General features: G+C 48.1%; 1 protein-coding gene across 4 annotated transcripts in view; it reads right to left on the bottom strand.

Annotated features, from left to right (window-relative positions):
- CYFIP1 (cytoplasmic FMR1 interacting protein 1) overlaps positions 1 to 26,852 on the bottom strand; it is a 59,980-nt gene that overhangs the window by 16,776 nt on the left and 16,352 nt on the right. For 2 of the 4 annotated variants that reach the window (XM_019753209.2, XM_074317257.1), the window contains exons 7-23: positions 25,926 to 26,022; positions 25,668 to 25,796; positions 24,310 to 24,414; positions 22,752 to 22,843; positions 19,999 to 20,116; positions 17,491 to 17,613; positions 16,548 to 16,673; positions 11,731 to 11,897; positions 10,432 to 10,579; positions 9,129 to 9,282; positions 7,928 to 8,084; positions 6,710 to 6,806; positions 5,977 to 6,053; positions 5,760 to 5,868; positions 4,109 to 4,228; positions 1,164 to 1,363; positions 572 to 659 (exon numbers count right to left, since the gene is read on the bottom strand). In XM_019753209.2, the coding sequence (XP_019608768.1) occupies positions 572 to 659; positions 1,164 to 1,363; positions 4,109 to 4,228; positions 5,760 to 5,868; positions 5,977 to 6,053; positions 6,710 to 6,806; positions 7,928 to 8,084; positions 9,129 to 9,282; positions 10,432 to 10,579; positions 11,731 to 11,897; positions 16,548 to 16,673; positions 17,491 to 17,613; positions 19,999 to 20,116; positions 22,752 to 22,843; positions 24,310 to 24,414; positions 25,668 to 25,796; positions 25,926 to 26,022 (2,107 nt within the window). Of the gene's footprint in view, positions 1 to 571; positions 660 to 1,163; positions 1,364 to 4,108; positions 4,229 to 5,759; positions 5,869 to 5,976; positions 6,054 to 6,709; positions 6,807 to 7,927; positions 8,085 to 9,128; positions 9,283 to 9,541; positions 9,690 to 10,431; positions 10,580 to 11,730; positions 11,898 to 16,547; positions 16,674 to 17,490; positions 17,614 to 19,998; positions 20,117 to 22,751; positions 22,844 to 24,309; positions 24,415 to 25,667; positions 25,797 to 25,925; positions 26,023 to 26,852 lie in introns of all 4 variants that reach the window. The other 2 variants (XM_074317259.1, XM_074317258.1) reach the window with 2 other exon arrangements.

The raw sequence follows: 26,852 nt of genomic DNA, 5'->3' as shown, positions 1-26,852 counted from the left end.
CGAACTGATGGGCAAAATAATTCTTGCTGTCAGTCATTTCTCTTCAGTTACTGGTGAGGCTGGACATCTATTTTTATTTTTTTACTTTTTGGGGAAATGTCTGTTCATTGCATGTCTCCTTTTTATCACAGAACATTTCATTTGTCTTTTATAAAACTATTAAATTGTAAAAGTGCTTTAAACATAACAACACTGACCCTTAATAACACTCGCACTTGCTGCAAATCCAGCCACCCTCCGCCGGTGCCGTATTCTCCTACCACACCGTGGTGGGCGGTGTTTCCAGCTTCTCTCGTGCCCCTCCCACCTCCGCGGTCACACAGGGACAGGCTTCCCTGGTCCCCCTCACACTTTCTTGGCATGGTGTTTTTCAACCTTTAAATCTGCCAACAACCTCACCCATTTTAGTGCCAGGCGTGAGGCCGGGCTCCGCCAAACACACCCCGCGGCCAGAGGGCTGCCCCAACCCTACATTACTTTTCAGGAAACAGTAACATTTTATACACGGCACGACACGTTCATATCACTGCAACTAAACTGACTCCAATCAAACTTGCGCTTAACAGCCTACCTTTGATCCATGCAAATACTGGGGCTGTGCATTAGGCTGTTTATCTCTTTGAAATTCTTGAGAAAATGGTAACACCGTCCGAACAAACCTAAATAAGATTAAAACAAATTTAATAGTAGGTCTTTAAAATTCAGAACTTTCCCATCAATAAGTCTTCCTCCAAGTGGAATGAAGTAATCAATTCATAGGAAAACTCAAGGAAATCAAAGACCAGAGTAGGGCGGGGTATAAATACTCTGAAGTATGAAAAACGTATCCTTGGTCATGAATGGAGTGAGAACAGTCTCTACACCAGGGAGAGAGCTGTCCCATTGGGACCAGAACCATTTCATGCCTAATCCAGTCCTCTGACCAGTGGTCATGACCCAGCACTTGGGCCTTGCTGGGCGGCCGGACATGGCAGTGATAGTAGGGACCAGGGCTCTAAGGCAGGCGCAGCTGTGGCATGTGCTCCTCAGGTCACCAGTTACGAGCTAGGGGAGCGTGGGCTGTAACCGCACACATTTAGCCAGGAGACCGCAAGCGGCTGGCGAGTGGAGGCCCTGAGGCTGTGCCGCTGAGCTAGGCCTGGGGTCGGGAGAGCCACACGTACCGGTTGGTGGAGCCATTGTAGCAGTAGTTGGGGAGGAAGTCGTAGTTGAGCTCCCAGAAGACGTGCAGCGTGATTCTCCCGTAGGGCGCCGACACGTTGTGGTTGGCCTCCCGGAACATGGCGTCGAAGCTATCCAGCGTTAGGTACCGGCTCAGCAGCCTGTGTGTCATGCGGTTGATTTCCAAGAGGCCGTCCAGCTCCTAGGGACAAGGACAGGAGTGTGAGCACAGAACTGGGCCGGCCACGACCTCCATTTCCCACAGGTGCTCCCATGGGGGAGAGGGCACGGCAGGACAGAGGGGACACACCACGTGAGACCAATGAGCAAGGCCAGAACGCATGTGACAGGTGTCTGGTAGGCAGCAGGGCCTGCTTCTCACACAACTCACCACGCCCTTTCCACTGCCTGTGAAATGCCCCTCCTCTCCATGGTCGCCCCACAGGGCAGAGACCACGTGGATGTGTCACCCCTACCTGGCTGGCGCACTGCATGCGTATCCTCGGGGACCAGCCTGTGTTCCCAAAAGCATGGCTGTGCAGCAGAGCAGACGCACACCCACAGGTGGCCGTCCGAGCTGTTACATTGCCTGTAAAGCCAGCCCAGGTCTGCACTACGCACTGAGCACACGTGACGACGAGAACGTGGCTAGCCCTAACGGGGGTGCACTGTACGACATACATACCAGATCTCAAAACCCGAGCATGAGACAAAGAACGTAAGCCAGCCATGTCCACAGCACTTTTATAATGCTCAAGTGTTCAGTTGTTAATTTTTGGATCTATTGGGTTGAACAGGTAATTAATTTCCTCTATTTCTTTTTCTTTTCCTAATGTGACTAGGAGTAAATTTACAGTTACCTATGAGGCTTGTATTATATTTCTGTTGGACAGCACAGGTCTAGGTCAAAGCTTTGAGCAATGACTAATCCAAGTCATAAACAGTCAGTGACAATTAAAAGGCCATCACTGTGAAACAAACTACTTGTATCGCGGGCTGCTGTGGGTCTGAGTCCCAAGACAGCTGTCAGACTCTGAGGAAGAAGCTGAGGGGCCAGGAGACACCACCCCCCTCGAGGCCCATCCTGCCTCCCAGAGCTGCTCCCCCAGCAATGAACACGCGCCCTTGAGCTCTTGCACGGCGATGACCTCTTGTCTGAGGCCTTTGTTCTTCGAAGATGGATTTGGCTTGACACAAAATTCCTAATTTGAACTTCCTTTCTTTGGCTCTGGCATGAAGAACTGCTGGTGATGACCTGAGGACAATAGAATTCTCTTCTTTGAGCGCTCTGAAGACTATCTTTTAAGTCTAATACTTTTACTGAAGTATTTCTTTGGAGTTGACCACTTTGGGTCAATGTTACCAGGTACATGATGTATGCTTTTAGTACATATTTAAGAGTGTTTTGCAACTTATCAGTGTTTTATTAAAATGTAATTTTTTGGGGTGGACAAACAAGTCTTTATTGGTGATGAAATATTTTTATGTATGAATTAAAAAAATTTTTTTTGGTAACATTACTTAATAATATGTTTCAGGTATAAAACATTATAATTGGACATCTGTGTACTCCACTGCACGCTCACCACCCGAAGTCTAGTCTCCTTCCGTCAGCATATATGTAACCCCTTTACCCACTTCGCCCTCCTTCTACCCCTCCCCTCTGGTCACCACCATCCTGTTGTATGTGTCTCTATTTGCTTTGTTAGTTCGTTTGTTACTTGTTTTATATTCCACATATGAATGAAATCATGTTTTTTTGTCCTTTTCCATCTGCACGACATTTCACCCAGCACGATACTCTCAAGGTACATCTACGCTGTTACCTTGCAGCCTTGGCTGTTGGTGGCACTTGATGGATTCTCCCTCTCTCCACCTGCGCATCTGAGGTTTAGGGAGTTTAGGCCCTTTTGTTTCCCAGTAGATGGCGATCTGGGCACACTTTCGTTTTCTCTCACCTGTGCTACTCCTGCCTCAGGGTTCATGGTGGGGCATCGCTGTGGGTGTAGAAATGGACGCCCGGATGACTGGGGTGGCGGGTGTCCCTGCTGTCTCGGGGCACCACCACTGTGGCAGGGGACGGGGGGATGTGGCAGGTGATGGGGAGCTGGCTTCATGAGCCCGCAGTGCTGCTCCTTGGCTCCTTATGGAGCCTGGCACTACTGTGCCGTAGCCAGGGGGCTGTAGATGTATTTCCGCTGCTGCCACCAAGTTCTGCTGCAATGGAGGACGGGCCTGGGTTCCCAGGCACCAACGCTACCTCTGCCCCTCCCCGCCAGGCACAGTGTGCAGGCCACCACGACTCCGGCACTACTGTGTTAGCTGTGGCATCCGGGGTCCACCTGCAGCCACTGTCCCTGTCCTGCCCGTGTCCCAGTGCTCCATGCCCAGATGCACTGAAACGTGGATCTCTCTGGTGTTTGTGTTGAGCAGAGGAACCAATGCTGGCTTATCAATGTCTGATGTGCTGTAAATCCAAGGCGAGACACAAAGGGATCTGTCGTTTCGCTCCATGATGCTGATGTCACTCTCCCAAACACAATTTTTAATGTTTGTTCCATCCTATTGTTTGGTTTTCTTCTTCGGGGACTCCTATATGCACGTTGGAACTTCACTCTCTAGCTACTATGATTTTCTCTCAAATCCTTTTTCTTTGTCTTCATTTCTGCTTGATTTTTGTAACTTTCCTCCTTTCATTCTTTACCATAATTAGGTATAATTTATTCAAGATTGGGATTATTTGTTCTTTGATGTCAACTTAGAATTGTGAATACTATCTTGACACAGAATAGGCCAACCTCAATTAGTACCTAACACTTGATTTCTAGGAAAAACTGAACATACCATTGGTTCAATTTATCAATGAGGACTAAAGTAAAATTAGCTATAATCCTTGAAACCAGTCTCCCACAAATCTGCTGAGCCTGACAAAGGAAAGAGCACTTACAACTATTGATGTCAGGTCTTCACTTTCAAATCGTCCAATAGCCAGTTCCAGAGACTTATACATGGCCACTGAGACACGCTGGGTAATCAGACGATTGAGGTCTATGGACCTGCCCAGGAGCTGGGGGAAGGAGAGGAAGGAGTAAACTAAAACAATTAAGCAAGAATCGCATATATCTCCTAAAAAGAATACGCGGTGTGATCAAAACATATGGTGAGTGTTTAAATAAAAAAATGTTATTACAGTAAGAGACACATTGCCATTAATCCCCCTCAAAATACTCCCCCTCGCTTCGAACACACTTATCCCATCTTTCTTGCCACTTTCTGAAGCAGTTCTGGAAGTCCTCTTTTGTGTCTTTAGTTGCACTGTCGGGGCTGCCTCAATGTCCTGAATCGATTCAAAACGTTTTCCTTTCACGGTCATTTTGACTTTGGGGAAGAGCCAGAAGTTGCACGGGGCCAGATCATGGTCACTGCAGCATCACCATAAACTAATTTTAACATTTCGTGTGTTTCTTTAGCACTTTTATGTAGCTCGAAACAAAATTTCATGCATTGTTTGTGATCCATGATTTATGACACACTTTAAAACACACCTTCTTTCAACTGTAGCTCACACCCAACTGACTGCACTGAACCAGTTAAAACTTGTCACACATTGTTACTAAGGTTCAATGCACGGCTTCCCGTATTGAAGATCCTGCCTTTCCATTGATGGCACTCGGCAGCAGCATTCACTGTACGTTTTGATCACACCTCATGCACATGCACGCACACACACACACTCGACCTCTAAAAATCAATTCCAAAAGAAAACAGTAACACAAACAATGTACGAAATTAAAACATTTTACATTAAGGTATATACACAGGTGTCGTGACCAAATATTCTACTTTCCTGGAGCTGAAATTCTGCAAGTCAGAGCCATAAAGGACTTTCGTAGCGTTCTTGGCACTGAATTTACACTTACTTCATGGGCAGAGACCCCAAGCCTCACAGAGACCCTGGAGAATCGGGGTCTGCCAGCATAGCACCTTTCAGCATGGCCCGAGCTTGCCAAACCTCCACATTGTTACAGGACAAGTAAGAGAAATTACTCCACTCTATTTCAGAGTCCCAGCAACGTATGTGTATCTCACTGTCATTTCAATAACATAAAAATACAAACAAAACCCTGTGAAAACGCCCCAAAATGTGAATGGTGATCACCTGTAGGTAGATAAAATGATGTGGAATTTTCATTACAGTTTTCCGTATTTTCCTAATTTTTTGTGATGTGTACATATTGTTTTTAAAGAAACAAAAAACAAGCACTGTATCTTCATTCTTTGTGCTCGCCAAGTGAAAGCTTGTCTCTGACACCTCTGAGCTGACAAGCGTCTCTTCGCAGAGTTTCCTTTTATGCTCAAGCATTTGGGCTCCTAAGGAGGAGCCGAAGCCCCCGGGGCCTAAGTAGGGTGCAGAGTGTTCGTTACAAGTCCTCCTTTGTGTTTCAGGTTATTCAGTAGAAACTATCTTTAAAATCATACCCCTTTATAAGGATGTTCCCAGTCACATGATATATTAAACTCTTGTGAACGCTAAGGAAACCCCACCATTCACAGGGCCAGCTCCACACATCGCCACACCTGGGAAAGGCCCTGCTCACCTGCACATGCCTCTGCTTGAGCAGCGTCTCGTAGCGGTTAGACGGCGGGAGATGGATTGTTGCCCCCTGATTCTTGCACTCGGATCGTAACCGTTTATCAAGAAGCAAACTAGAACAGAAGGAAGACAGGGCGTTTCACACTCACTCTGAATTTTAATGGAGATGTCAGATCAAGTTACCGAAGATTTTGTACCCAAATCACAAACCACATACTCACCTTCCTGCCATAACCTTATAATATGCAAATATCTGGTCTGCCAACTTGTAAACAAATTGGTCAAAGCACAGATTCACCTGAAGAAAAATAAAACATACATTATATTTCTGGGTATTTATCTGAAGGAAATGAAAACACTCACATGAAAAGGTACCTGCATCCCCAGGTTCACTGCAGAATTGCTCACAGTAGCCAAGACATGGAAACAACCCAAGTACCCATCCATGGATGGATGGAGACAGAAGTGGTACATACACCGGTAGCACATATACTCAGCCGTAAAACAGGAGTTTTCAGCTCCATTACAATCTTATGGGACCACCTTTGTACATTCAGTCCCTCGTTGACAGAAATGGCGTTATGTGCACAAGACTATAATAAGCAAAAATCAAAAGCTAAAACGAAACAACCAGAAATAGAATAGGGGCTGGCTCAGCACATCCACTAAGAACAATGCACCAGCTTTAGACTCTGCAGGGCAGAGACTGGTGAGGACACCAACGTGCTTATGACGCTGCCAAGTGGACATGCCCGTCACCCAACAGCTTATGTCTAAGACTCCAGCTGTCACACACAGATGCACAGAGAACACTGCAGACAGAAGGGTTCACCCCAAAAGCTTCATTTCAAAAGTTCCTCTACCATCTAAACCTGGTACTGTAAAGAACATTTGCTTCCTCTAACACTCAGAGAAAGGTAAATTAAGATGTCTGTTGAGGTGCTGGGCTCTCACCTCTGCCTCGATCTCGTCGTACAGAAACTGCTTGTTGAACCTCGTGAGGGCATAGTGAGCGCTGTCGTTGTACAGGTCCAGGGAGTAGAGCACGTACCTACAGGGGGAAGCGATCAGCTTGGTGCCCCGGAGCTTCGGGCCCTCGCGCCCCACACCGCCCTCCACTCACGACAGGGCTCAAAGGCCAAACCTGGCCCATGCCCAGTGGCCCCCGCTGCACCCCACCGAGAGCCAGCTGACCCCGCAGGCCGGACAGAGTACTCAGGCCAGGCCCAGGAGACCCAGCAGGCCGAGGAACCCTAGCAATTGCATCTTCTTAATTGTTGTGTTTCAGAGTTTCTCACTACAAGTACGTGGTATTTTTTATAAGCACAAAAGTGAGGTATTTTCTTACTTTTAAGAATGAACTGCCTGACTTAAAAATAAAAACACATGAAGGTCTGGGGTCCTACAGGTGACCACAAGCATGACCAGCGTGGCTGAAAGCCCTGCTCCTCGTGCCCCATGGACAACAGGCAGTAGCCAGCAGTCCCCAGAAGTAAGGTCCCCCTGAGGGAGCAAGGCCGTGTGAGCAGTGGGGCCAAGCCCAACCCCAGGAGCACGACAGAGGCACACGGCACTCAAGGCCCCACGCAGGTCTCCACGTTCCACACCGCCTCCACCCGGCAGCAGCTTCCTGCCACGCTGCCCACCACGTGATGGCTGACACACGGGCAGGGAGAAGCCACCCACATGCCCCACAAACGGAGGTCCGTCCCCGACCTGTTCACTAAAAGACACCCTCTTCCTACTAGTTTCATGGATTTCATTTTTTGGGAGTCTCTGACCCCCAGCCCCAGCCCTGAGCCCTGACCTCAAAACCAAGCTGTTCAACCAAAACTTCTTCTCCCAAATCTGTCTGGGTTGGAGGCTGTGCCACGCGAGAGGCCGGGCCACATTTCCTCTTGGTGACCCCGGTCAGTCCCCAGGGCCTCGTCACTCACTGCCTGGACACACAGGGACGTACTCAGTGCTACTGCCTGAGCATCTGGCTCCAGAAACGAAGCCAAGACCCCTGCTACTTGTGTTAATCTCTGAAGTCTCACCCCAAGAATTACAACTTCACAGGAAGTGCTGAGAACAGTCCGGCCCCCTCCTCCACCTTCTGGCTCCCACATGCCCCCGAGAGCCCCCATCAGCATGAACAAAAGAGGCAAGACGGGCCCATGGGACGCTCACTCCATCATGGACGCCTCCTTGGTCTCCAGGATGTGGTCCGTCAGGATCCAGGGCATGGACATCTCAATGGGGAACTGGATCCTCCGGCCCATTGTCAGCTCCAGGAAGAACTCTCGGAACCACAGCTGCGAGAGGTCACAGCACTGCTGTAGCGTTTCTGTAAGATCCAAATGACCCTATGTTAGCTTCTGCAAGCAGAGGACTTGGCAGACAGGACACAGACAGGAGGAGGCCGTGCCGGGCGCGGCTGCTGCGCTCTCAGCCCGGAGCCATGCAGGAGTGGCCGTGAGCGGTAGGGGACACATGGCACCTAACACTAGGGAAAGGACAACCTCAGCGTGGCTGCGGACAAAGCCATCCTGGACCGTGCACTTTCCCACTCACGAAATGAGCAGAGTCAGCATCCGCCCCCGTGGGCATGGAACGAACACCACTGCCCGCTAATGGACCCTGTTATCCCTGTGCGTCCCTGGCGGGGGATGGGCGGGGAGGCAGGAGAAAAAAATGTCCTTTTGAAAAGGAGAAATAAAAGCAGGATCACTTTATTTTACTTAGGATAGAGACACAGCATTACACACACACACACTCAGTGCAAATTTATCTAATGCATAAGAGATTTTTTTTTAAGTTTCTGTCCTGTGATGGAGTGAAAAACAAAAACCTGTAGCACCCCAGCCACGGCAGGGGTCCCCTGCCGTGAACAGGTTGGGGACGGATCTCCATTTGCGGGGCAAGCAGCTGCAACACAGCTAAACATGGGCGGCTGCACGATGACAAAGGGCGTCCACCTGGCGCCCCAGTCAAGTGACCAGCATCGCCCCAGGACAGGCTGCCTATCAGGTCATTGCCCAAAGGGTCTGTTTCTGGTATTTATCACTGTCTTGGTTCGAGCCAGGTGACAGATTACATTCGCCTGTTTTCTGGGCCCTGTGTGGTTAAAAAGATTATGTGTTCAGGTCGAAGGGCCAGCGACGGCCCCCCAACCCTCACCATCCTTAGGGCCATGCCACATGGAGGGAGCCCCCGGCCAGTCATGCATTTCAAGCCACAGTGAGGGAACGCCATGAAGGTTACGACACAGGTGAACGCCTGGCCTGTGAGGGGACCACAGCAGGGAATGTCAGGCAGGAGGAAGCATTCTGGACGGTGTTAGCGGTGTTAGAACATGCTGGGCTGGACGCTGGTCAGCAGTCTCTCTTACCACTGAAATTTATCAAGTGAGTGTAGAAGAATGACTCTCGATGAAACTTTTCTATGTCCAATATGGTGGGCCCCTCAAGGCTACTTCTCAAGGTTTTCTTGGAACCACTTTTGTCTGCAATGAGGGACTCTAGCATGGTTCTCACCATGTAAAGCTGCATTAGCCATGGAAGCAATTGCGGGGGAGAAAATACACAGGGTACATTAGTTACGCCAAACTCTGATCGGCCACAGGGCAGGACTGCTCCGCCATGCCCCAACCAGAGCCGGTTGGAGCAGCAGTCGCCGCGCGCCGGCTCCAGGGTCAGGGTGCCCGGCTCGTGGCCAGCTGCTGCCGCCGGGAGGAAGAACTTGCAGCGGAGCAATTCACCTCCGTGCCACGAATGTCAACGAGATAAACAAACAATGTCTTACCACCAAAGGTTAAAAGGGGCGGATAGGTGTAGGACTGCCTCAGAAACGCGTTAACCACATGCAAGAGCCTTTCCATGCCCAAAGACTTGAGCTGCCTCAGCAGCTCGGCGGAGTTCAAGGACTCCGCCATGGTGCGCACCAGGTACAGCTAGACACGGACAGACGGGGAGAGTGGGAGAGCCGTTAGTCACACAGCACGCATCACGGGGCACAGGGTGGGGAGGGCACATGCACGTCGCACAGGCCAGGGACCAGGTGCTCTGGGGTGGTCAGGGCTTTCCTCCCAGACACTGAACGGTTCCATACACAGCCAGCAGCGTGCTTTGCTGGAAATTCTCTGAAAGACTGGCAGAAGAGGCGACAAAAGCCCCCAATGGACATGTGGTGAGTAAGCAGGACCAAGTCCCAAAACGGGAGGAGAAAGTAGAGGGCATATTATCAGGTGTGAGTCAGAAGGAAGCTGCTTGGGGGGGGCGGGGGGGGGGGGCCCAAGCGTGCCAGACAGAGAACAGTGGTGGTGGCTGAAGACAGGGGACACACGAAAGCCACATTTTTAAAATTTCCACAAGTTTTATCTTTAGGAACGATATTTTTAGGCCCAAGGTAAAAAGTATAACCATGCACTTAAACACCCACCCAGAAACAGTATAACTACGGACACAGACTCTCACCCACATTTTGCGGACGGCAGTTGATGCAGTAAGTTAAGTTCTGCATGCAAATGACCAAATCCGAGAGTCACAGGGTGTCCTGGCTAAGGCTCCAGACCCACATGGGCAGGAAGACACAGGCAGTGCTTGATTTGCCCGAGCTCACAGGTGACGTCACTTCACCCCCAGCCTCGCTTACCAACCCCCCAGCTCAGGGCTACCCACTCGGAGGACAAGAACCTGTGTGCTGGAGGGTCCCACGGCGCGGCGGGGCACTTTAATGTCGAAGCCACTTTTGGGGTCCTTCTCACCGCGGAGGGCTGGGTCGTTGAAGGGCTCGTGCCCCGTCTCCCAGTCGCACACTGTCTTCCGGATGGCCTGCAGGACACTAAACGGGAGGCAACGCAGTACTGACCCATCAGGCTCTTCCAGTCACAGCACCTGCTTGCCTCACACAGCTCTCAGAACACCCCAGTCTGGGGGCGGTGGGGGGACAAGGTAAAGGGCCAGGCCAACGCGAAATTTTAAAAATAGATTGTTCTCTTGGGGACATTACTAGCCCCAGAAGCTCTGCTGTAGTTGCAATTTTCATCAATTCACCCAGAAATGATGTTTTATCTTTTGAACACAGAGTCCCGCTAAGAGCAGCAGGACAGACCACAAGCATCCATTCAGACAGTGGACACTCAGCCTCTCTGTGCCAGCCCCGCTTTCTACCAGGAACGTGATGTCACTGACACAGCATGGGGACTGGGCCCGTGTTCCTATTCATTTGGGATGTGTCACCATCCCACAGGGCTCCACCCCAACGACACCCACAGACAGCACACTGGGAGCAGACGTGCCCGCACCCACCCTCATCACCTCCTGGGGACAGTTCTAGGTAACACCTTGGTCACTCTCAGGCCACCTGCACGCTCCCACGTGCAAAGCCTCCCACAGGGCAAGCATGAGCATTAATTAATGCTAAAAATCAGACCATGCCAGGTGACAAGCACATCAACTATAAAGCAACAAAATGAAACCAACATGCTTGCTAGCCCCTGTAAGCTTCATTTCACGTAGATGTCTGGGAAAGACAACTTTATCTAAAGGGCTCAACACGAAGAGAAAACCAGCTCAAGACTGCCACAGGATCTTGGCAATATTCACATAGCTTTTGACCAGTTTGCATGAGAAGCCAAAAGAAATGGAAAAAAATACTGAGGACGACACCCTTTAAGATGGCAGATGGGACGCTGCATGTCCCTGCAGGCCTGGGTCAGAATTGTCGGATGGTTTCGGAGACGCCGCCTCACTGCCCCGACATAAGCACACCGCTGGCCCTGGTCTCCCGATCCCATGGACACTGCAGTGGGTTTACTGTAGGCTGTTCAGGTTAATAATCGGTCCCACCACATTACACTCAGAGGGAATTCACTAAGAGGCTGTCTGAGGTTAAAGATAAATGCACTGAGCATATTTATGAAAAGATAATTCAACTGTTGTGTAAACCGAATCCAAAACTCCAGCAATGGATGCTGAGTGCGGGAGGCTGACCTCTGAATGACGTTCTTCTTCTTCTTGATGGCCTGTCTCAGCGGCTCCCGCAGTGTGACCTGGGAGAAGTCCTGCAGGGCGGCGTACACCGTGTGCCGGATGGCATGGTTGAACACGCTCTCCATCCTGCCCATCAACACCTGCAAGCCCTTGATCATGGCGATCACCTGTGGGGACACATGGCTTTCTGGCGGGTTACAGGAGACGGCTCCTTCTCAGGCGGCCTGAGCACGCCCAGAAGGCTGCTGCCCCTCATGCACAGTGCCTCTGGGCAAGCCTGGAGTAACCAGGCCCTGCACATGCCCAAGAAAGGCCTGTCTTCACATCTGGCCCAGCTGACGTGCAGAAACTGAGTTCTGAGCTCCTGGAACACGGGGTCTCCAGAGTCTGAGGAGCGGAGGTCAATCGCGCACGTGTGACGTGCCTGCATCACCAACCGCTAGAAAAGCCCTGGACACTGAGGCTCAGGGGAAAACCCCTGGCTGGCAGCACTTTGCACTGCTGTCACCCATCACTGCTGGGAGAATTAAGCACATCCATGCAAATCCAGAGGGGACACTTAGAAGCCTGCACCTGATTTCTTCTGGACGTCACCCACGTGCTTTTTCCCTTTACTTGTTTTAATCTGTATCCTTTTGCTGTAATGGATCCTAACCTTGAATAGAACAGCTACTTAGTGCTCTGAGTCCTTCTGGTAAATCCGGCCTGAGGGTGGTGTTGAGGACCCCTGACACAACCGCTACCTCACACCATAAAAGAATTAACTCAAAATAGATCGCACATTCAAATAGAAGAGGCAAAACTATAAAACTCTTAGGAGAAAACAGGAGTTAATCTTTGTGACTTGGGTTAGGCAATGGCTTCTTAAGATATGACACTAAAGCCATAAGCAATAAAAGGAAAAACTAAAAAAAAATTGCTTTATCAAAATTAAATACTTTACGCTTTAAAAGATCCCATTAAGAAAGTGAAAAGACAACCTACAGAATAGGAGAAAATATTGCAAACCTGATAAGAACTGGTACCTAAAATGTGTAAAGAACTCAATAATAAAAAGTGAAACAAGCCAATTAAAAACTGATAAATGGTCTGAATAGGCCTTTCTCCAAAGGAGATATACAGACTGTCGATAAGCACATGAAAATATGCTCAACATCATTAGTTGTCCGGAAAATGCACATCAAAACCACAGTGAGATGCCACTTCATATCTAGTCAGATGGCAAGAATCAAAAAGACAGACAATAACGAGTGCTGGCCAGGATGTGGGGGCAGTGTGGCCCTCGTCCACCGCCAGCAAGAATGTAAAATGGTGCTGCCACTTTGGAGAACCAGTGTCTCAAAATGTCAAACACAGCGTTATCATATAACCCAGCACATCCGCTCCTGGGTGTATCATCAAAAGGAACGCAAACATGGCCACACAAAACCTTGTTCACAAAAGTTCACAGCAGCATAATTCATAACAGTAAAAAACTAGGAAGAACACAAATGCCTACGAGCTAATATTAATAAATGGATAAATAAAATGTGATATTATCCATGCAAGGAGTATTATTTGACAATGGAGAGAATGAAATACTGACACATGCCTGAAAACATAATATTAAGTGAAAGAAGCCAATGACAGCCACATATTATATGATTTCATTTTTATGAAGTGTCCAGAATAGGCAAATCTAAGAGTCAGAAAGAGAGATTGGTGGTTCTCTAGGGCTGAAGAGAGGACAGAATGGGGGGTGATTACTAATGGATATGGGGTTTTACCAAAATGTTTCAAATTTGATTGTGATTGCCAACTCAATGAATGTACCAAAAAGCACTGAATTTTACACTTTAAATGGGTAAATTGTATACTACCTAGAAGAAAACAACCTGTTACCAAAATAAGATAAGCATTTATTATCAAAAACTGTATGCCAAAAATTAAGAAAATGTAGAAAGATTCTTAGATAATCCTGGGAAATACAACTTACCAAAACCAATACAAGAAGAAATATAAATCTGAATACGCCTATATACAGTAAAGAAACTAAATGTTTCAAAACCCATCCCATAATGAGAAAGCTTCACCGGTAAATGCTAGCAAACACATAAGGGAGAAAGAACACCTCACACAAACCACTGCACACAACAGAAAACAGGGAGCATGCCACAAGTCATCGGATGACGCTAACATCCAAAAAGTCAGAGTGGAAAGTTACGAAGAAGCAGTGCTCCCCCTCCGCAGGCGTGGGCTGAGCACGACCATGAAAAGGGGTGGTGGGAGGTGTAGGTAACTTCACAAGTGACCCACATGATCAAAGTGAACTCCAACAGGGATGAGCCATGCTCATGTACCTCTGATGGGACTTGATGAAAACAGTACTTCAGCTCCACGGTCCTCCTTCCCAAAACCTATTACCCCAGTCTAACCATGAAAAACCATCAGGTAAATCCGCACTGGGGAGCATTCTACAAAATCCCTGACCAGTGCTCCTCAAAACTTCAAGGCCATCACAAACAAGCGAAGTCTAAGAAACTGTCAAAGCCCAGAGCAGCACAAGGACACACGACAGCTAAATGTGACATGGAATCCTGGCTCAGAAGGGCGTTACGGAAAAACTAAGGAAGTCTAAATAAAGCCTGGACTCTAGTTAATAATAATATGTCAATGTTGGTCTATTAAAAATGTAACAAAACTAATATATTAATAATAAAGGAAAATGGGTGTGAGGTACATGGGAATTCACTATACCATCTTTGCAATTTTCTGTATATCTAAGTGCTCTAAAATAAAATATGAAAAAAAAGTAATATTAAAAGACACTCTCACTCATTAACTTTGATGCAAAAATCCTAAGCAAAAGATGAGTAAACTCTACCCAGCAATACACAGAAGGTAACACATGATCAAGCTGCACTTATGCTGGTAACCTCAGGGGCTTGCGTAACTTCAAACCTGATCAAAACAATCCTATCAATGTAAGTTCACCACTTTAATGGAATAAAAAGGTCATGGGAGTACCTCTATGGATGCAGTGCGTTTAATAAATATCCATTCATGATAAAATCTCTTAGCAAGCAAAGAATAGAAGGCAACCTCCCTGATCTGATGAAGGCTGGCTACAAGAAACCTACGGCCAATGTCTTATGTGGTGGAATGTCGAAAGCTTTCCTTTGAGAGGAGGAATGGGACAAGGAGGCCTGTGCCTCCTCCGATTTAATGAGTAGGGATCCTACCCAGGGCATTTAAAAAAAAAAAAATAGAACGAAGAGAGAAATAAAACTGCCATTTCTAGATAATACGATTATGTAAATAGAATGTCCAAAAGAATCTATGAATAATTTATTACAATTATAAGTGAGCTTAGACAAGCTGGTAGATATAAGGAAAAATGCAAAACATAATTTAGATTTTAAATACCAGTGATAAATATTTAGAAAAATCTTAAAATATACCACCATCGAACACCTAAAAATAAAGCTAAACAAAAAATGTGCAGGAATTTTATACAGGTTGTAAAAGAGACATTAAAGAAAATCTAAACAACTGGAGGGATATACCATATTTATAAAGGACTTAATATTCTAAATTTGTTGATTCTCCCTAAAATGATCTATAGATTTATTTGTATCCTCATTAAAAATTCTACCAAGGGGCCAGCCCGGTGGCTCAGGCGGTTAGAGCTCCGTGCTCCTAACTCCGAAGGCTGCCGGTTCGATTCCCACATGGGCCAGTGGGCTCTTAACCACAAGACTGCCAGTTCAATTCCTCGACTCCTGCAAGGGATGGTCGGCTCCGCCCCCTGCAACTAGCAATGGCAACAGGACCTGGAGCTGAGCTGCGCCCTCCACAACTAAAACTGAAAGGACAACAACTTGAAGCTCAATGGCACCCTCCACAACTAAAATTGAAAGGACAACTTGACTTGGAAAAAAGTCCTGAAGTACACACTGTTCCCCAATAAAGTCCTGTTCCCCTTCCCCAATAAAATCTTTAAAAAAAAAAAAAAAAAAATTAAGAGGGTAAATTCGTTATTAAAAAAAATAATAAAATTCTACCAGGTTTCACTAGGATATAAAAGATGATTCTAAACTTTATATGAAAATACAAAGGACCAGAAGAATTAACTCTTGAAGAACTCTTTACCAGATGCAACATCAACTCCAGTAATTAAGACAGAGGGGTGTTAGGTAGGCCAAAGAGAGACAGGTAGGCCCAGCGGATTAGAAGTCAGTAGAAACACAGCCACCAGGAGTGGTCAGTTCATTCACAACAGCAGCGGGGAAGGGAATTTCAGCTTTAAATGTCAAAGGCAGAATAACAGATAATAACACATCCAGAAGGCAAGCACATCTTCAGGACCTTATAGCGTGCAAAGCTTTCTTAGAAAAGGCAGAAAAAGTACAAATACAAAAGGAAAGAAACTGGATGGCACTGAAACTGTTCATCAAAAGGTTCCTGGGACATTGCAGAGCCTCAGGCCACTGCGCCAGGCATGTGAGCAGAGATGGCCACTCCACAGCCCCAAATTGGGGGTTGGGGGGCTCTTTACTCTCAGACGCCAGGGTGGCTTCTCGTGCCTCTTGTGTCCCCACACCAAGAAGCTGTGCCCTGTTCACAGGCCCCAGAGCTGCCCCTGGGAAGCTGTCAACGCAGAGACCAGTAACCCACAACCTATTTTATCTTCTGTTTTGACAACGGTGACAGACGCAAAGGGTGCCCTACACAGAGGCAACAAGATAAAACGTGCAGTTTGTTCATGTTTCTGCCTCAGCTTTTGAAGGGAAGCCTGCGGCCAGAGCCACGCAGGAGGAAAGAGCAGACAAACGCACCTCCACAAGGGCGAACTTCTCCTCGCTGGTGTAGTTGTAGCGGGTGGCGCGCTCGTACTCCTCGGCATTGTCGGGGCAGTCTTTGTTGGAGTACTTGTCCGTTGGATGCACAAGTTTCCACGAGTACTGGTGTGGTCAGAGAGAAGGGAGAGCCACATGAATGCCCAATGTGGAACTGATGGGCTGACGGGCGTGCCCCTCACCAAGCTACCCAGGGCAGCCCCTACTGTGTGCGCCTCGCTCTCTCATGCACCCACAGAATCCATCTCCATAAAACCACACAACATTCCGTCCATGTGGCTTCAGGTGAAGTGGCCTGGATATTGTGTGGAATATCTAAGAGGCCAGGCATTCATCACCATTTAAAAAAAAGAATTAGCCTTTCAAATGACCATGTACTCATCCAATATAAAATTTCTGTCTAACCAAAATACACAAAAGAATCTTCTAGGATCTAAAGGTATCCAAATATTTATATAGCATCAGAAACCATTTCACTAATGGTAAACCAAAGAAACTGAAGGCTGGAATTCCACAGAGAAAATGCTATTTAAAAAAATGAAAATTATGATCTATTATAGAATTGTACACTTGAAACCTATATAATTTTGCTAACCAATGTCACCCCAATAAATTTAATAAAATTTTTTAAATGAGAATTAAAAATCATCAAAACAGTACAAATTTAATTCTATTAATAAATTTTAAAAGAAACACACACACATAAATGAAATACATGTTGAGTTTCTTATATTTAAAATGATATGTCGTCTTGTGCCAAAGGTAAAAAGCCAATTTGTTCTTGATCCAAGGACCACAGTTAATGCAGAAAAATGATCATTTAGTCAATTTCTTGATGTGTTTTGTAAGGAAGACACCTGTAAGCAACTGAGGGGTAGGTGCCTTAGTTCCCACGTTTCCAGAAAGCAAGAGCGGGGCCTACCACTTCCATTACGTGAGCGCTCCACTGGGACAGCAGCTGCAGGCCCTGCAGTGCCAGGTCAAAGAGCTTCCGGTATTCCGCATCTGTCTTCTGAGCCTCCTGGCGGCCCGACCCTGTGACAACCTAGAGCATGACAGCAGCATCAAGCAGTGACCCCATGGCCAGAAGGAATATCTGGTGTTTACCCCTAGGAACCTCCCCAAAGGCACTGGGACATGGTGACACCCAAGCCTGCACAGGGGGCCAACACGGAAACCACTGGACCCCGGTGGCGGGCGCCCAGCGGGGCAAAGAGAACAGCTGCCGTAGGCACTGCAGGTCCCAGGGCTCAGTGTTGAGATGCGCGTGCACAGCTTGCCCCACCTTAGGTCGTGAGGAGTACATGTTCCCCACCTCCCTTATCTGTGCCTCTACAGATGGGCACCTGGTTTCCATGGCAACTGTAAATAATGCTGCAGTGACACAGGCGCACACTCAACTGACCTGTGCTGAGGGTGCCTTCTGTGAGGAAGAATAGTCCTTTTAACAAATAATGCTGGGAAAGCTGAATATCCACATGCAAAAGAATGAAGTTGGACCCTTGCCTCATATCACTCAAAAAATCTAAAAATGGATCATAGATTTAAATGTAAGAGCTAAAACTACCAAACTCTCAGAAGAAAACATGAGGTAAATCTTTATGACTTTGCATTAGGCAGTGGTTTCTTCAATGTGACAGCAAAAGCATAGCAGCCAAAGAAAAAATAGATAGAATTGGACTACATCAAAAATTTTAAATTGTGCTTCAAATGACACCATCAAGGAATCAAAAATACATCCCACAGAACAGGAAAAAACATTTGAAAATCACATATCAGATAAAGGACTGGTATCTAGAATATATAAGAACTCATACAGTTTAATAGTGAAAAAGGTAAATAAATTAACAATGGGCAAAAGGACCTGAACAGACATTTCTCTAGAGACATACAATTGGCCAATAAGCACATGTAAAGATACTCAGTGTCATTAGTCATTAGGGAAACGCAAATCCAAACCACAAGATACCACTTCACACCTACTAGGGTGGCCAGAAAAAACAAACGAAAAAACAAACAAAAAAACAGTAAGAAGTGTTGACGAGGATGCAGAGAATCAGAACCTTACACACTGCCAACGGGCATATAAAATGGTGCAGGCACTTTGAAAACAGTCTGGCAGTTCCTCAAAACATTAAACAGAGTTACCATATGACCCAGCAATTCCACTCTCCATATCTACCCAAGAGAAGTGAAAACATGCCCCCAGAAAAACTTGTCCCCAGATGTTCACAGCAGCACTATTCACAACCACAATGCCGTCCAATTAACAGACAAATGAACAAAATGTGGTGTGTCCATACAATGGAATATCATTCAGCCACAAAACTGTTATAATTATAAACCATAAAACTGATATAAGGAGCCATAAAATAATTATAAAATTGATATGAGCTACAATATGGATGAACCTTGAAAACATTATGTTAGTAAAAAATGCCAGTCACAGGATCACGTATCAATTTATATGAAATGTGCAGAAGAGGCAAATGAAATGCGCACACAGAAAGCACACGACCGGGTCTGAATGGCAGGACGCAGACTGAAGGCTCATGGGTACAGATGGCTTTCGTGGGTACTGAAATGTTAAAAACTGGACTGTGGTGATGGTGCATAACTCACCGAATATACTAAAAAACTCTGAGTTGTACAATTGAAGTGGGTGGATCAGATCTCCATAAATGTCTAAAAATAAACTGAGCAAAGCATTCGAAGATACATCTCTTCCTCATTAAACCATCATCTTATTATTCTGCAGCTGACACCCAGACAGGAGCCACGCACACTCAAAGGCACTGATTGCGAGCGTACAAATCAGCTCTACTGTGTGTGAGCTGCCCATAATTCCCGGGGGGCTGCCCCCATCTCTATCCTCACAACTGTGCTGGCCACCCACCGGGGTGGCCACAGTGCCCGAGGCATCGGGCTGTCTGTCATTTTGGTTATATGATGACTCGTGTTTGGTGTGTGGGGACGGGGTGCACATCATCCTGCAATGGGGTTGGGCCAACGCACAAAGTTCCTCCCCCCAAATGTTAATGGTCCTTCTGAGAACCTCTGGCCTCAGGACGTCCTCTCTCCAGACAGGAAAGGGGCCACCAGTCAGGACCACTCCATTTCCGGTGCCCTCCCACGCCTGCACCTTCCCCCAGCAGCTAAGAACATGGGGCTCGACTAAGACAGCCACTGAATTCATGGTCTCTCCTCAGTCCTTTCTCTTGGGATCACTATTACGTTCCCTGAGAAAGAAGTTTTGTACAGCTGAACACATGCAGACAATGCTACCTGCTCAGCCTCGTCCATTACGATGGCCACCACTTAAGTGTCTGGCACTAATCTATGTTTCTGAAGCAATTACAGTCAGTACGTGGGCGCAGAGAGCACAGTGCCAGCGCAGGGCCCTGGGTGGCGGGCGGCGACGGGCACTGACCTCACTGTTGCTGTAGCGTGCCAGCTCGGAGATGAAGCGCATGTGGTCGTCACGGATCTGGGCCATCTGCTCGCAGACGTTGTACTGGGGGCTGCTGCTGGGCGATGCGCAGGTCCACCTGGTGGGGAAGTGCAAACGTGTCACCCCCAGGGGGCAAGGCTGGGGCAGCCGGGGACACACAGGACAGCCACCCACTGTGGGGGAGGCGGAGCCCTCAGGGAGGAGCCAGCCACCGGCCCCACGTCCCGCAGCAGGGGCTCTGCCCCACCTCCTCTTATCTGTGTTGGAAAAGTAATGCGAACCTCTCCTTCATTAAGAAGCTACTTTCTAAGAGACCGAGAGCGGCAGCTGACCGAGGACCCTGACACATCACTGCCGGCCCAAGCGGATGCTAGTCTACTACTCCTATGTGAAAGCGTAAGCTACAGTAGAAAGCAGGGCAGCCGGACTCGGGAACAAAACTCATCCTGACTGGGAGAGTTGAAAAGTGCCATCACCTGGAGGTTAGGTGGTGTGCACGACACCGTTCCAGCAGCAAACACACAACTGAGTGGGCAAGAAGTTTACTAAGAATGAAAACTGCTGGCGGTCTCAGGCAGGAAGCCCAGGCCCTGGGGTCAGTGGGCGGCTGCCTCGTGGGCAGCACCAACACGCACACGGCGTTTTAACGAAGGGAAGGAATGCAGTTCCCACTTGGTGAGAGGATGGGCGTGATGTCCCCTCTCTAACCTGATTCTGCTACAGGCGGGTGACACAGTTGTGCCTGCAGCTGCCACGGCAGCTCCTGGAGCCAGCGCAGTGAGCACGCACAGGTACAGCCCTGGCCCTGTGCCAGGTCCGCCCTCCACACACCCAACCCACTAACCCCGCAGGCCTCAAACAGCTCTTCCACCCGAGAGGTGGCTGCTGAACACGCCCACAATGACCAATTCAATGCTATCGACTTGCAGTAAATCATATTAAAGAAGACATAAGCTATAGTCATCGTGTCCCGATCTGTACCGATTTTGCCATTGCCTCTGCTCTGAACCTGTCAGGGTGAAAGCATTCTGTAAAGGCGTGCTTCTAGCTACAGTCGTCAAGTGGTTAGCATGAACTTGGTTATGGTGGGACTATTTACACCATGGAAACCAGCATAAACTCCAATCAGAGCCTGAGCTGGTGCTGAAGCAGGAAGAGGTTTTGGCTCCACACATGTAACTCAGATGGTGAGAAGTTGTCTGTTGGCCGCATAGCAGATATAATGGCAAATTTATTAGGAAATAAGTTAGCGCCGAGTTTGGCAAACGACAGCATAGGCCAAATGCTTCCAGAGTCTGTACGGCCCCAGAATGCACAAAATGGTTTTCACACTTTTAAGAAGTTGTTAAAACACAAAGAAGACGGTGCAACACAAACCACGTGTTTACAATTCAGGCTTGCAGAAAAAGTTTGCCAGTCTCCAAGTAAACACACCAAGACAGAAATGAGGTTTTCAAAATGACACTGGAGTTGTAGCAACGGGGTGGCTACAGGTATAGGTGTTTGGTGAAAGTCAACAAAAGCACCTGTGAGACTCACCTGGCTATTCGGAACTAGAATAAGTATTGTGTATTTATCATCTATAATTATGAGCTACAGACCCTTGATGGCAGGGGTTGGCCACCTGTCTCAGTATAGGGGCAGAAAGGAAATACTTTAGGATCTGTGGGCTATACTGTCACATCTGTCACCTTTTTTAAAAAACAACCCTTTTAAAAGGTAAAAACCGGGCCGGCCCAGTGGCTCAGGCGGTTAGAGCTCCGTGCTCCTAACTCCGAAGGCTGCCGGTTCGATTCCCACATGGGCCAGTGGGCTCTCAACCACAAGGTTGCCGGCTCCACTCCTCAAGTCCCGCAAGGGATGGTGGGCTCTGCTCCCTGCAACTAACATTGAACACGGCACCTTGAGCTGAGCTGCCAAGCTCCTGGATGGCTCAGTTGGTTGGAGCGCATCCTCTCAACCACAAGGTTGCCGGTTCGACTGCCGCACGGGATGGTGGGCTGTGCCCCCTGCAACTAACAACAGCAACTGGACCTGGAGCTGAGCTGTACCCTCCACAACTAAGACTGAAAGGACAACAACTTGAAGCTGAACGGCACCTTCCACAACTAAGATTGAAAGGACAACAACTTGACTTGGAAAATGGTCCTGGAAGTACACACTGTTCCCCAATAAAGTCCTGTTCCCTTTCCCCAATAAAATCTTAAAAATAAAAATAAAAAATGTAAAGACCATTCTTAGTTAGAGAGGTCTTACAAAAAAAAAGGCCTAGGCTGGATCTGGCCTGGGGGTGATGCTTTTGTAACCTGTAAGAGACCTGCAAACATCCCGCCCCACCCCCAAGCTGTTTGCTAAGCATTTACCTGCACACCTCTGGGCCCAGAAAATCTATTTACACATCTATATTCTCGACCAAAACTCTCTAGGATAAAGAAATCGCTCTGTATCTGTACTGACCAATATAACAGCCACTACCCATGAGATATCTGAAATGTGGCTGTTCTAAAGGAAAACAATGGCATTTTTTAATGAAGTTAAATGTAAACTGCCACATGGGGCAAGGGCTAGGGGATCCGGTATTCAGTTCCAGACCAGACAGCTGAGAATGTCAGAGGTGTCATCACGAGCTGAGAAAGGACTCAGAGGTGTCATCACGAGCTGAGGTAAGAGCGCATTTACAGAGCCACATGAGAACACTGCCGGACCGCTTCCTGAGAAGCTCATGCTCCTACCGAGATTTGTTCTCCTCATAGTGGGCGCTGGTCTTGATGTATCGCGCCAGTTCTATTTGCATGTCTCCGAACAGCGGAACCACCTGGAGCTGCTGTTGTCAAAGAACAAAGAAACAGTGTCATCATGTGTGTTCAGTCACAAACACATAATCACAAGAAGAATGAGTAATGCTAATAATTACTGTGGGTTGAAAGCTATCTCTGCAAATCATTTACTGGAAAAAAAGAGGTAAACAACTTCTACTTCACTTCAAAAAAAAAAGGAACAAAATACAAGTTAAGAACCAACATTCATAAAACCATTTCAAATACTAAAGTTGACCTAACTTTTGCTAGATCCATGGTCATAAAATAATCAACTGCATTTCTATCTACTAGCAACAATCAGAAAATGAAAATTTAAAGAGAAACAATTTGTAATAGCATCAAAAAATAAAAACATGTATGAACACATCAAACAAAATACATACAAGACCTCTAAGCAAAAATGCTACCAAAAATTCTAGAGAAAACTTTAAAGTTTTAAGTGAATGGAGAAATACATCAAGTTCGTGTGTTGGAAGACCTGGTATTTTTAAAGTCCCTCTCCTTAAATTGTCTGGAATCCCAGACAACAGTCCAGGATGATAAATGGTCTATGAGTAGTGCGTGTGGAAGTCAGCAAGCCCATTTATTCCCGAAGGTGAAGGGACGCTACACATGACGACCCTGAAGAACAGAACTTGGAGACTTCCTGGCGAGCAGACCTACCTACTGATAGAATGAACTGCATCAAAGTTGAGAAGCTCTATTCACCAAGTGACACCTTTATGACAGTGAAAAGGAGAGCCACGTAGGGGAGAATGCCCATACTTTAGAATACCTGTGTCCAACGAAGGACGTACCCAGGAAACATAAAGAGCGACAAATCAACAGGAGAAACGAGAGAACAAGAAATGTGAAGTGACACTTCAGTAGAGAACACAAAGGAAAAGCATGAAAAGTTATCAGGGAAACACCAACTAAACCACAAGGAAACGCTGGCCAACAAAACTTCAGTGACATACCCAGCCTCCGGATGCCCCCCTAAAAAGGAAACAAAGTGACAGTGGCAAGTGTGGGCCCGAACGTGGAGCAGCAGCTGGTGGGAACACCAGCCAGCACATCCATGAGGGAAGCCGTTGGGCTGTGTCCACTACCTGGGAATGTATGTGCCCGTGATGCCTGCCCTCTGGGTAAACGTCCCACAGAAACGTGCACACAAGCACTCCTCAGAGCAGCACTGGTCACCCCGCCAGCCCAGACACAACGTCTCATGTGTCACGACAGCATGCACAGAATCACAGCTGGCCTGCTGCACCACAGGGACAGTCTGTGAGTACAGCCACAGGCTCTCGTAGGGACGAGGAGGACACAGGGCATGACTCGAGCCCAGGCTACACCAACACAGGTGGGGTCAGCGCCTCTCAGGAGCAAGGGAGCCCTCACATCCCAGCACAGCTCATGGCACCAGCGCTCACAGCCAAAACTCAAACTGCACACACGTCAATACGGTGGTGCACGGAAACATGGAACTCACCTTGAAGTGCTTGTCAATTTTGGATAAGTTTATTCTTTTCTTGGCATCTAGTTTATAGATGTTGCTGACACTCCCATCCATCAGGTACAGACCAAACCCCATGACCTGGAAAACCCCAAAATGGCACATGAAACTCAGACCTGCAAGGTAAGCGACCCATATGTGCTTACACGCCACAGCTCATAATTGTGAAATGATATCCACTCTTTCTTCGAAAGGCAATTTTAAAAGCCCCCAGGAAACAGGCACTATTCCTCCCTTTGCAGCTACTGTGTTATGTGCCATTTCTTGTGGCTACTTCACTGTCCTCCCAGCACCTCTCCCACCTCCCCCTCATGTCAGCCACAGAGCAATGGTAAACGCAGATGGCAGATGGCCACAAGCACCCGTGGCCGGGGCTCCTGCAGCTGACGATGGCGCCCTCCAGCCCTGACCCCCACGGTGCTCTCGGTGGGGATGGTCTCAGGGCTGGGCCCACTCTCACAAGGACACCCAGCACAGGTCCCCCAGGGCTGCCCTCTGCACAGGGGGGGCAGCCGAGGGAAAGGAACGCAGAACCGCCTTCTCGCATCCCCAGTGAGAAATGTTGTTGAGAACCTCCCCAACTTGAAACACAGTAATAATGAAGAATATGGAGCATGGCCATGTTTCTTGACCAACAAAAGACTACTTTACTCATGGTGACAGTTTACAGGTGGTCCCCGACTTACAACAGGGCTACATCCTGATAAACTCATTCTAAGTGGAAAATACGTATTGTAAGTCGAAAATGCACTGAACCCGCCTAACCTTGTGCCCGTCTGTGCTCAGCCTCACCCACCACCTCAAACGTGCTGACACTACACTGGCCCAAGCCCCACAAGCTCACATGGCTTATCTCTGACCCAGGAGAAGCTCAACATTCAAAAACCAAAGTACAGTTTCTGCCCAATGTGTCTCACTTTTGCACCAAAGTTGGAAGTCCTAAATTGAACCATCTGTACTTAACTCCTAGGAATTACACACTTAACAGCAGAATCTGGTATAACCTCTGCTACGAATGGCTCAGGACCTCGTCACCCGAAGACACCTGCCCTGGGGGTGGCTGTGTGATCCACCTGGCACCGGCGCCAGCTCAGGACACACTCACGGGAATGTGTCGAGAGCCTGTAGCACAGGCTGCTATCCACACACACCCCCAACAAACACACACATCCAACACATACCCTAACCCTCCCCCCCACACACACACTCCCCAACACACACGACCCCCCAAGCGTGAGAATAAGACCAGGGTGGCACGAGCACTGCAGACAGTAATGAGAGCCAGCCTGTCACCCCTCTGTAGGGGCCCCTGACAGCCATCCCCACCCACGTACTTTGAGAAGCATGTGTTTCTCGCTGGGCGTCAGGTACATCCTGTTCTCGTAGTAATCCACGCACAGGTTCACGATGTCGGCCAGCAGCTCTTCATACCCAGGAATCACTTCAAGCTGCTGCTGCAGGGACTGGAACAGAGCCGGAGACCCTGTCACTGAGCGCCCCGGGCCCCGCAGTGCCCTGGCCCAGAGCACCGCTTCACACGTGTGGTCTTGGCCCCCAGGCCCCGCTTCCCCCGGCTCAGAGCCCAGCCTCACCTGTGTGATTTTGTTGTGGTTGGCCAGGAACATGGACAGATTCTGTGACTCCTGAATGGACTGTGGGTCCGCCATTTTCCGCAAAAACTGAGCAGCCCTTTGAAAGCAAAAACAAACCAAAAAAACCAGAGTTAATCAACCAATGTAATTAATGATTTTTTTCTTAAAGCCAGGAATTGAAGAGCACCTTGCTGTGCCTACAGTTATCTGTAGAAACGTGGGTCTTGGAAGCTGGTCACAATTTCAGCCTCCTGAACTTGTCCACCCTGGACGGCTGACAGACGTCCTCAGAGACGTGGCAGTGCCGCCTGCAGGCCAGAGTTCCTGAAGGGCCCCTGCACACCGGCCTGTCCCTGCTGCCCCCCGAGCACAGTGATGAAGATGGCCAGCACCGAGAACCCTCTGGGTCACCACACTTCCCACCAGTCAGGGACCACACACAGCTCTGGTGCCAAAGATCTGAGACAGAGTCCTGCTTCTGCCACCCACATGCAGCTCCACCTTGGACCAACCTCCTGTCTCCTCAGCCTCACTTATCACACCTGTGACAAACAACAGCTGTCTGTCCCACCCCCACAGGCCTGACAAAAGAGAGGGAATGGCACACACGGGACCTGTATGCCGAGGCCCATGACACTGCGAGGCCTTGCTGCGTCTCTGAGTCTCTTCAGAGCAGTGAAGTGGGTGTGAGGGTTCCACACATTTGGGTGGGTACCCCAAGACTTCAGGGCAAAGTGCCCAAATAATGACACATCTGTGCAACCAAGAACCCTGATGAAACTGATAGCTACCCCAACATCTCCTCCCCTGCTTCCTTAAAAATAAATCCCCAGCTCCATACAGCAGCCGAGTGCCGCATTTCCACATGACCAGCAGCCGAGCTGTGAGATACAATGAAAAGTGTTGCAAGGCAGTTGAAAGTGTATT

The sequence above is a fragment of the Rhinolophus sinicus genome, linkage group LG13 (genome assembly GCF_036562045.2).
Source record: "Rhinolophus sinicus isolate RSC01 linkage group LG13, ASM3656204v1, whole genome shotgun sequence".
Classification (NCBI taxonomy): Eukaryota; Metazoa; Chordata; class Mammalia; order Chiroptera; family Rhinolophidae; genus Rhinolophus; species Rhinolophus sinicus.
This window is presented reverse-complemented; position numbering and strand designations above follow the sequence as displayed.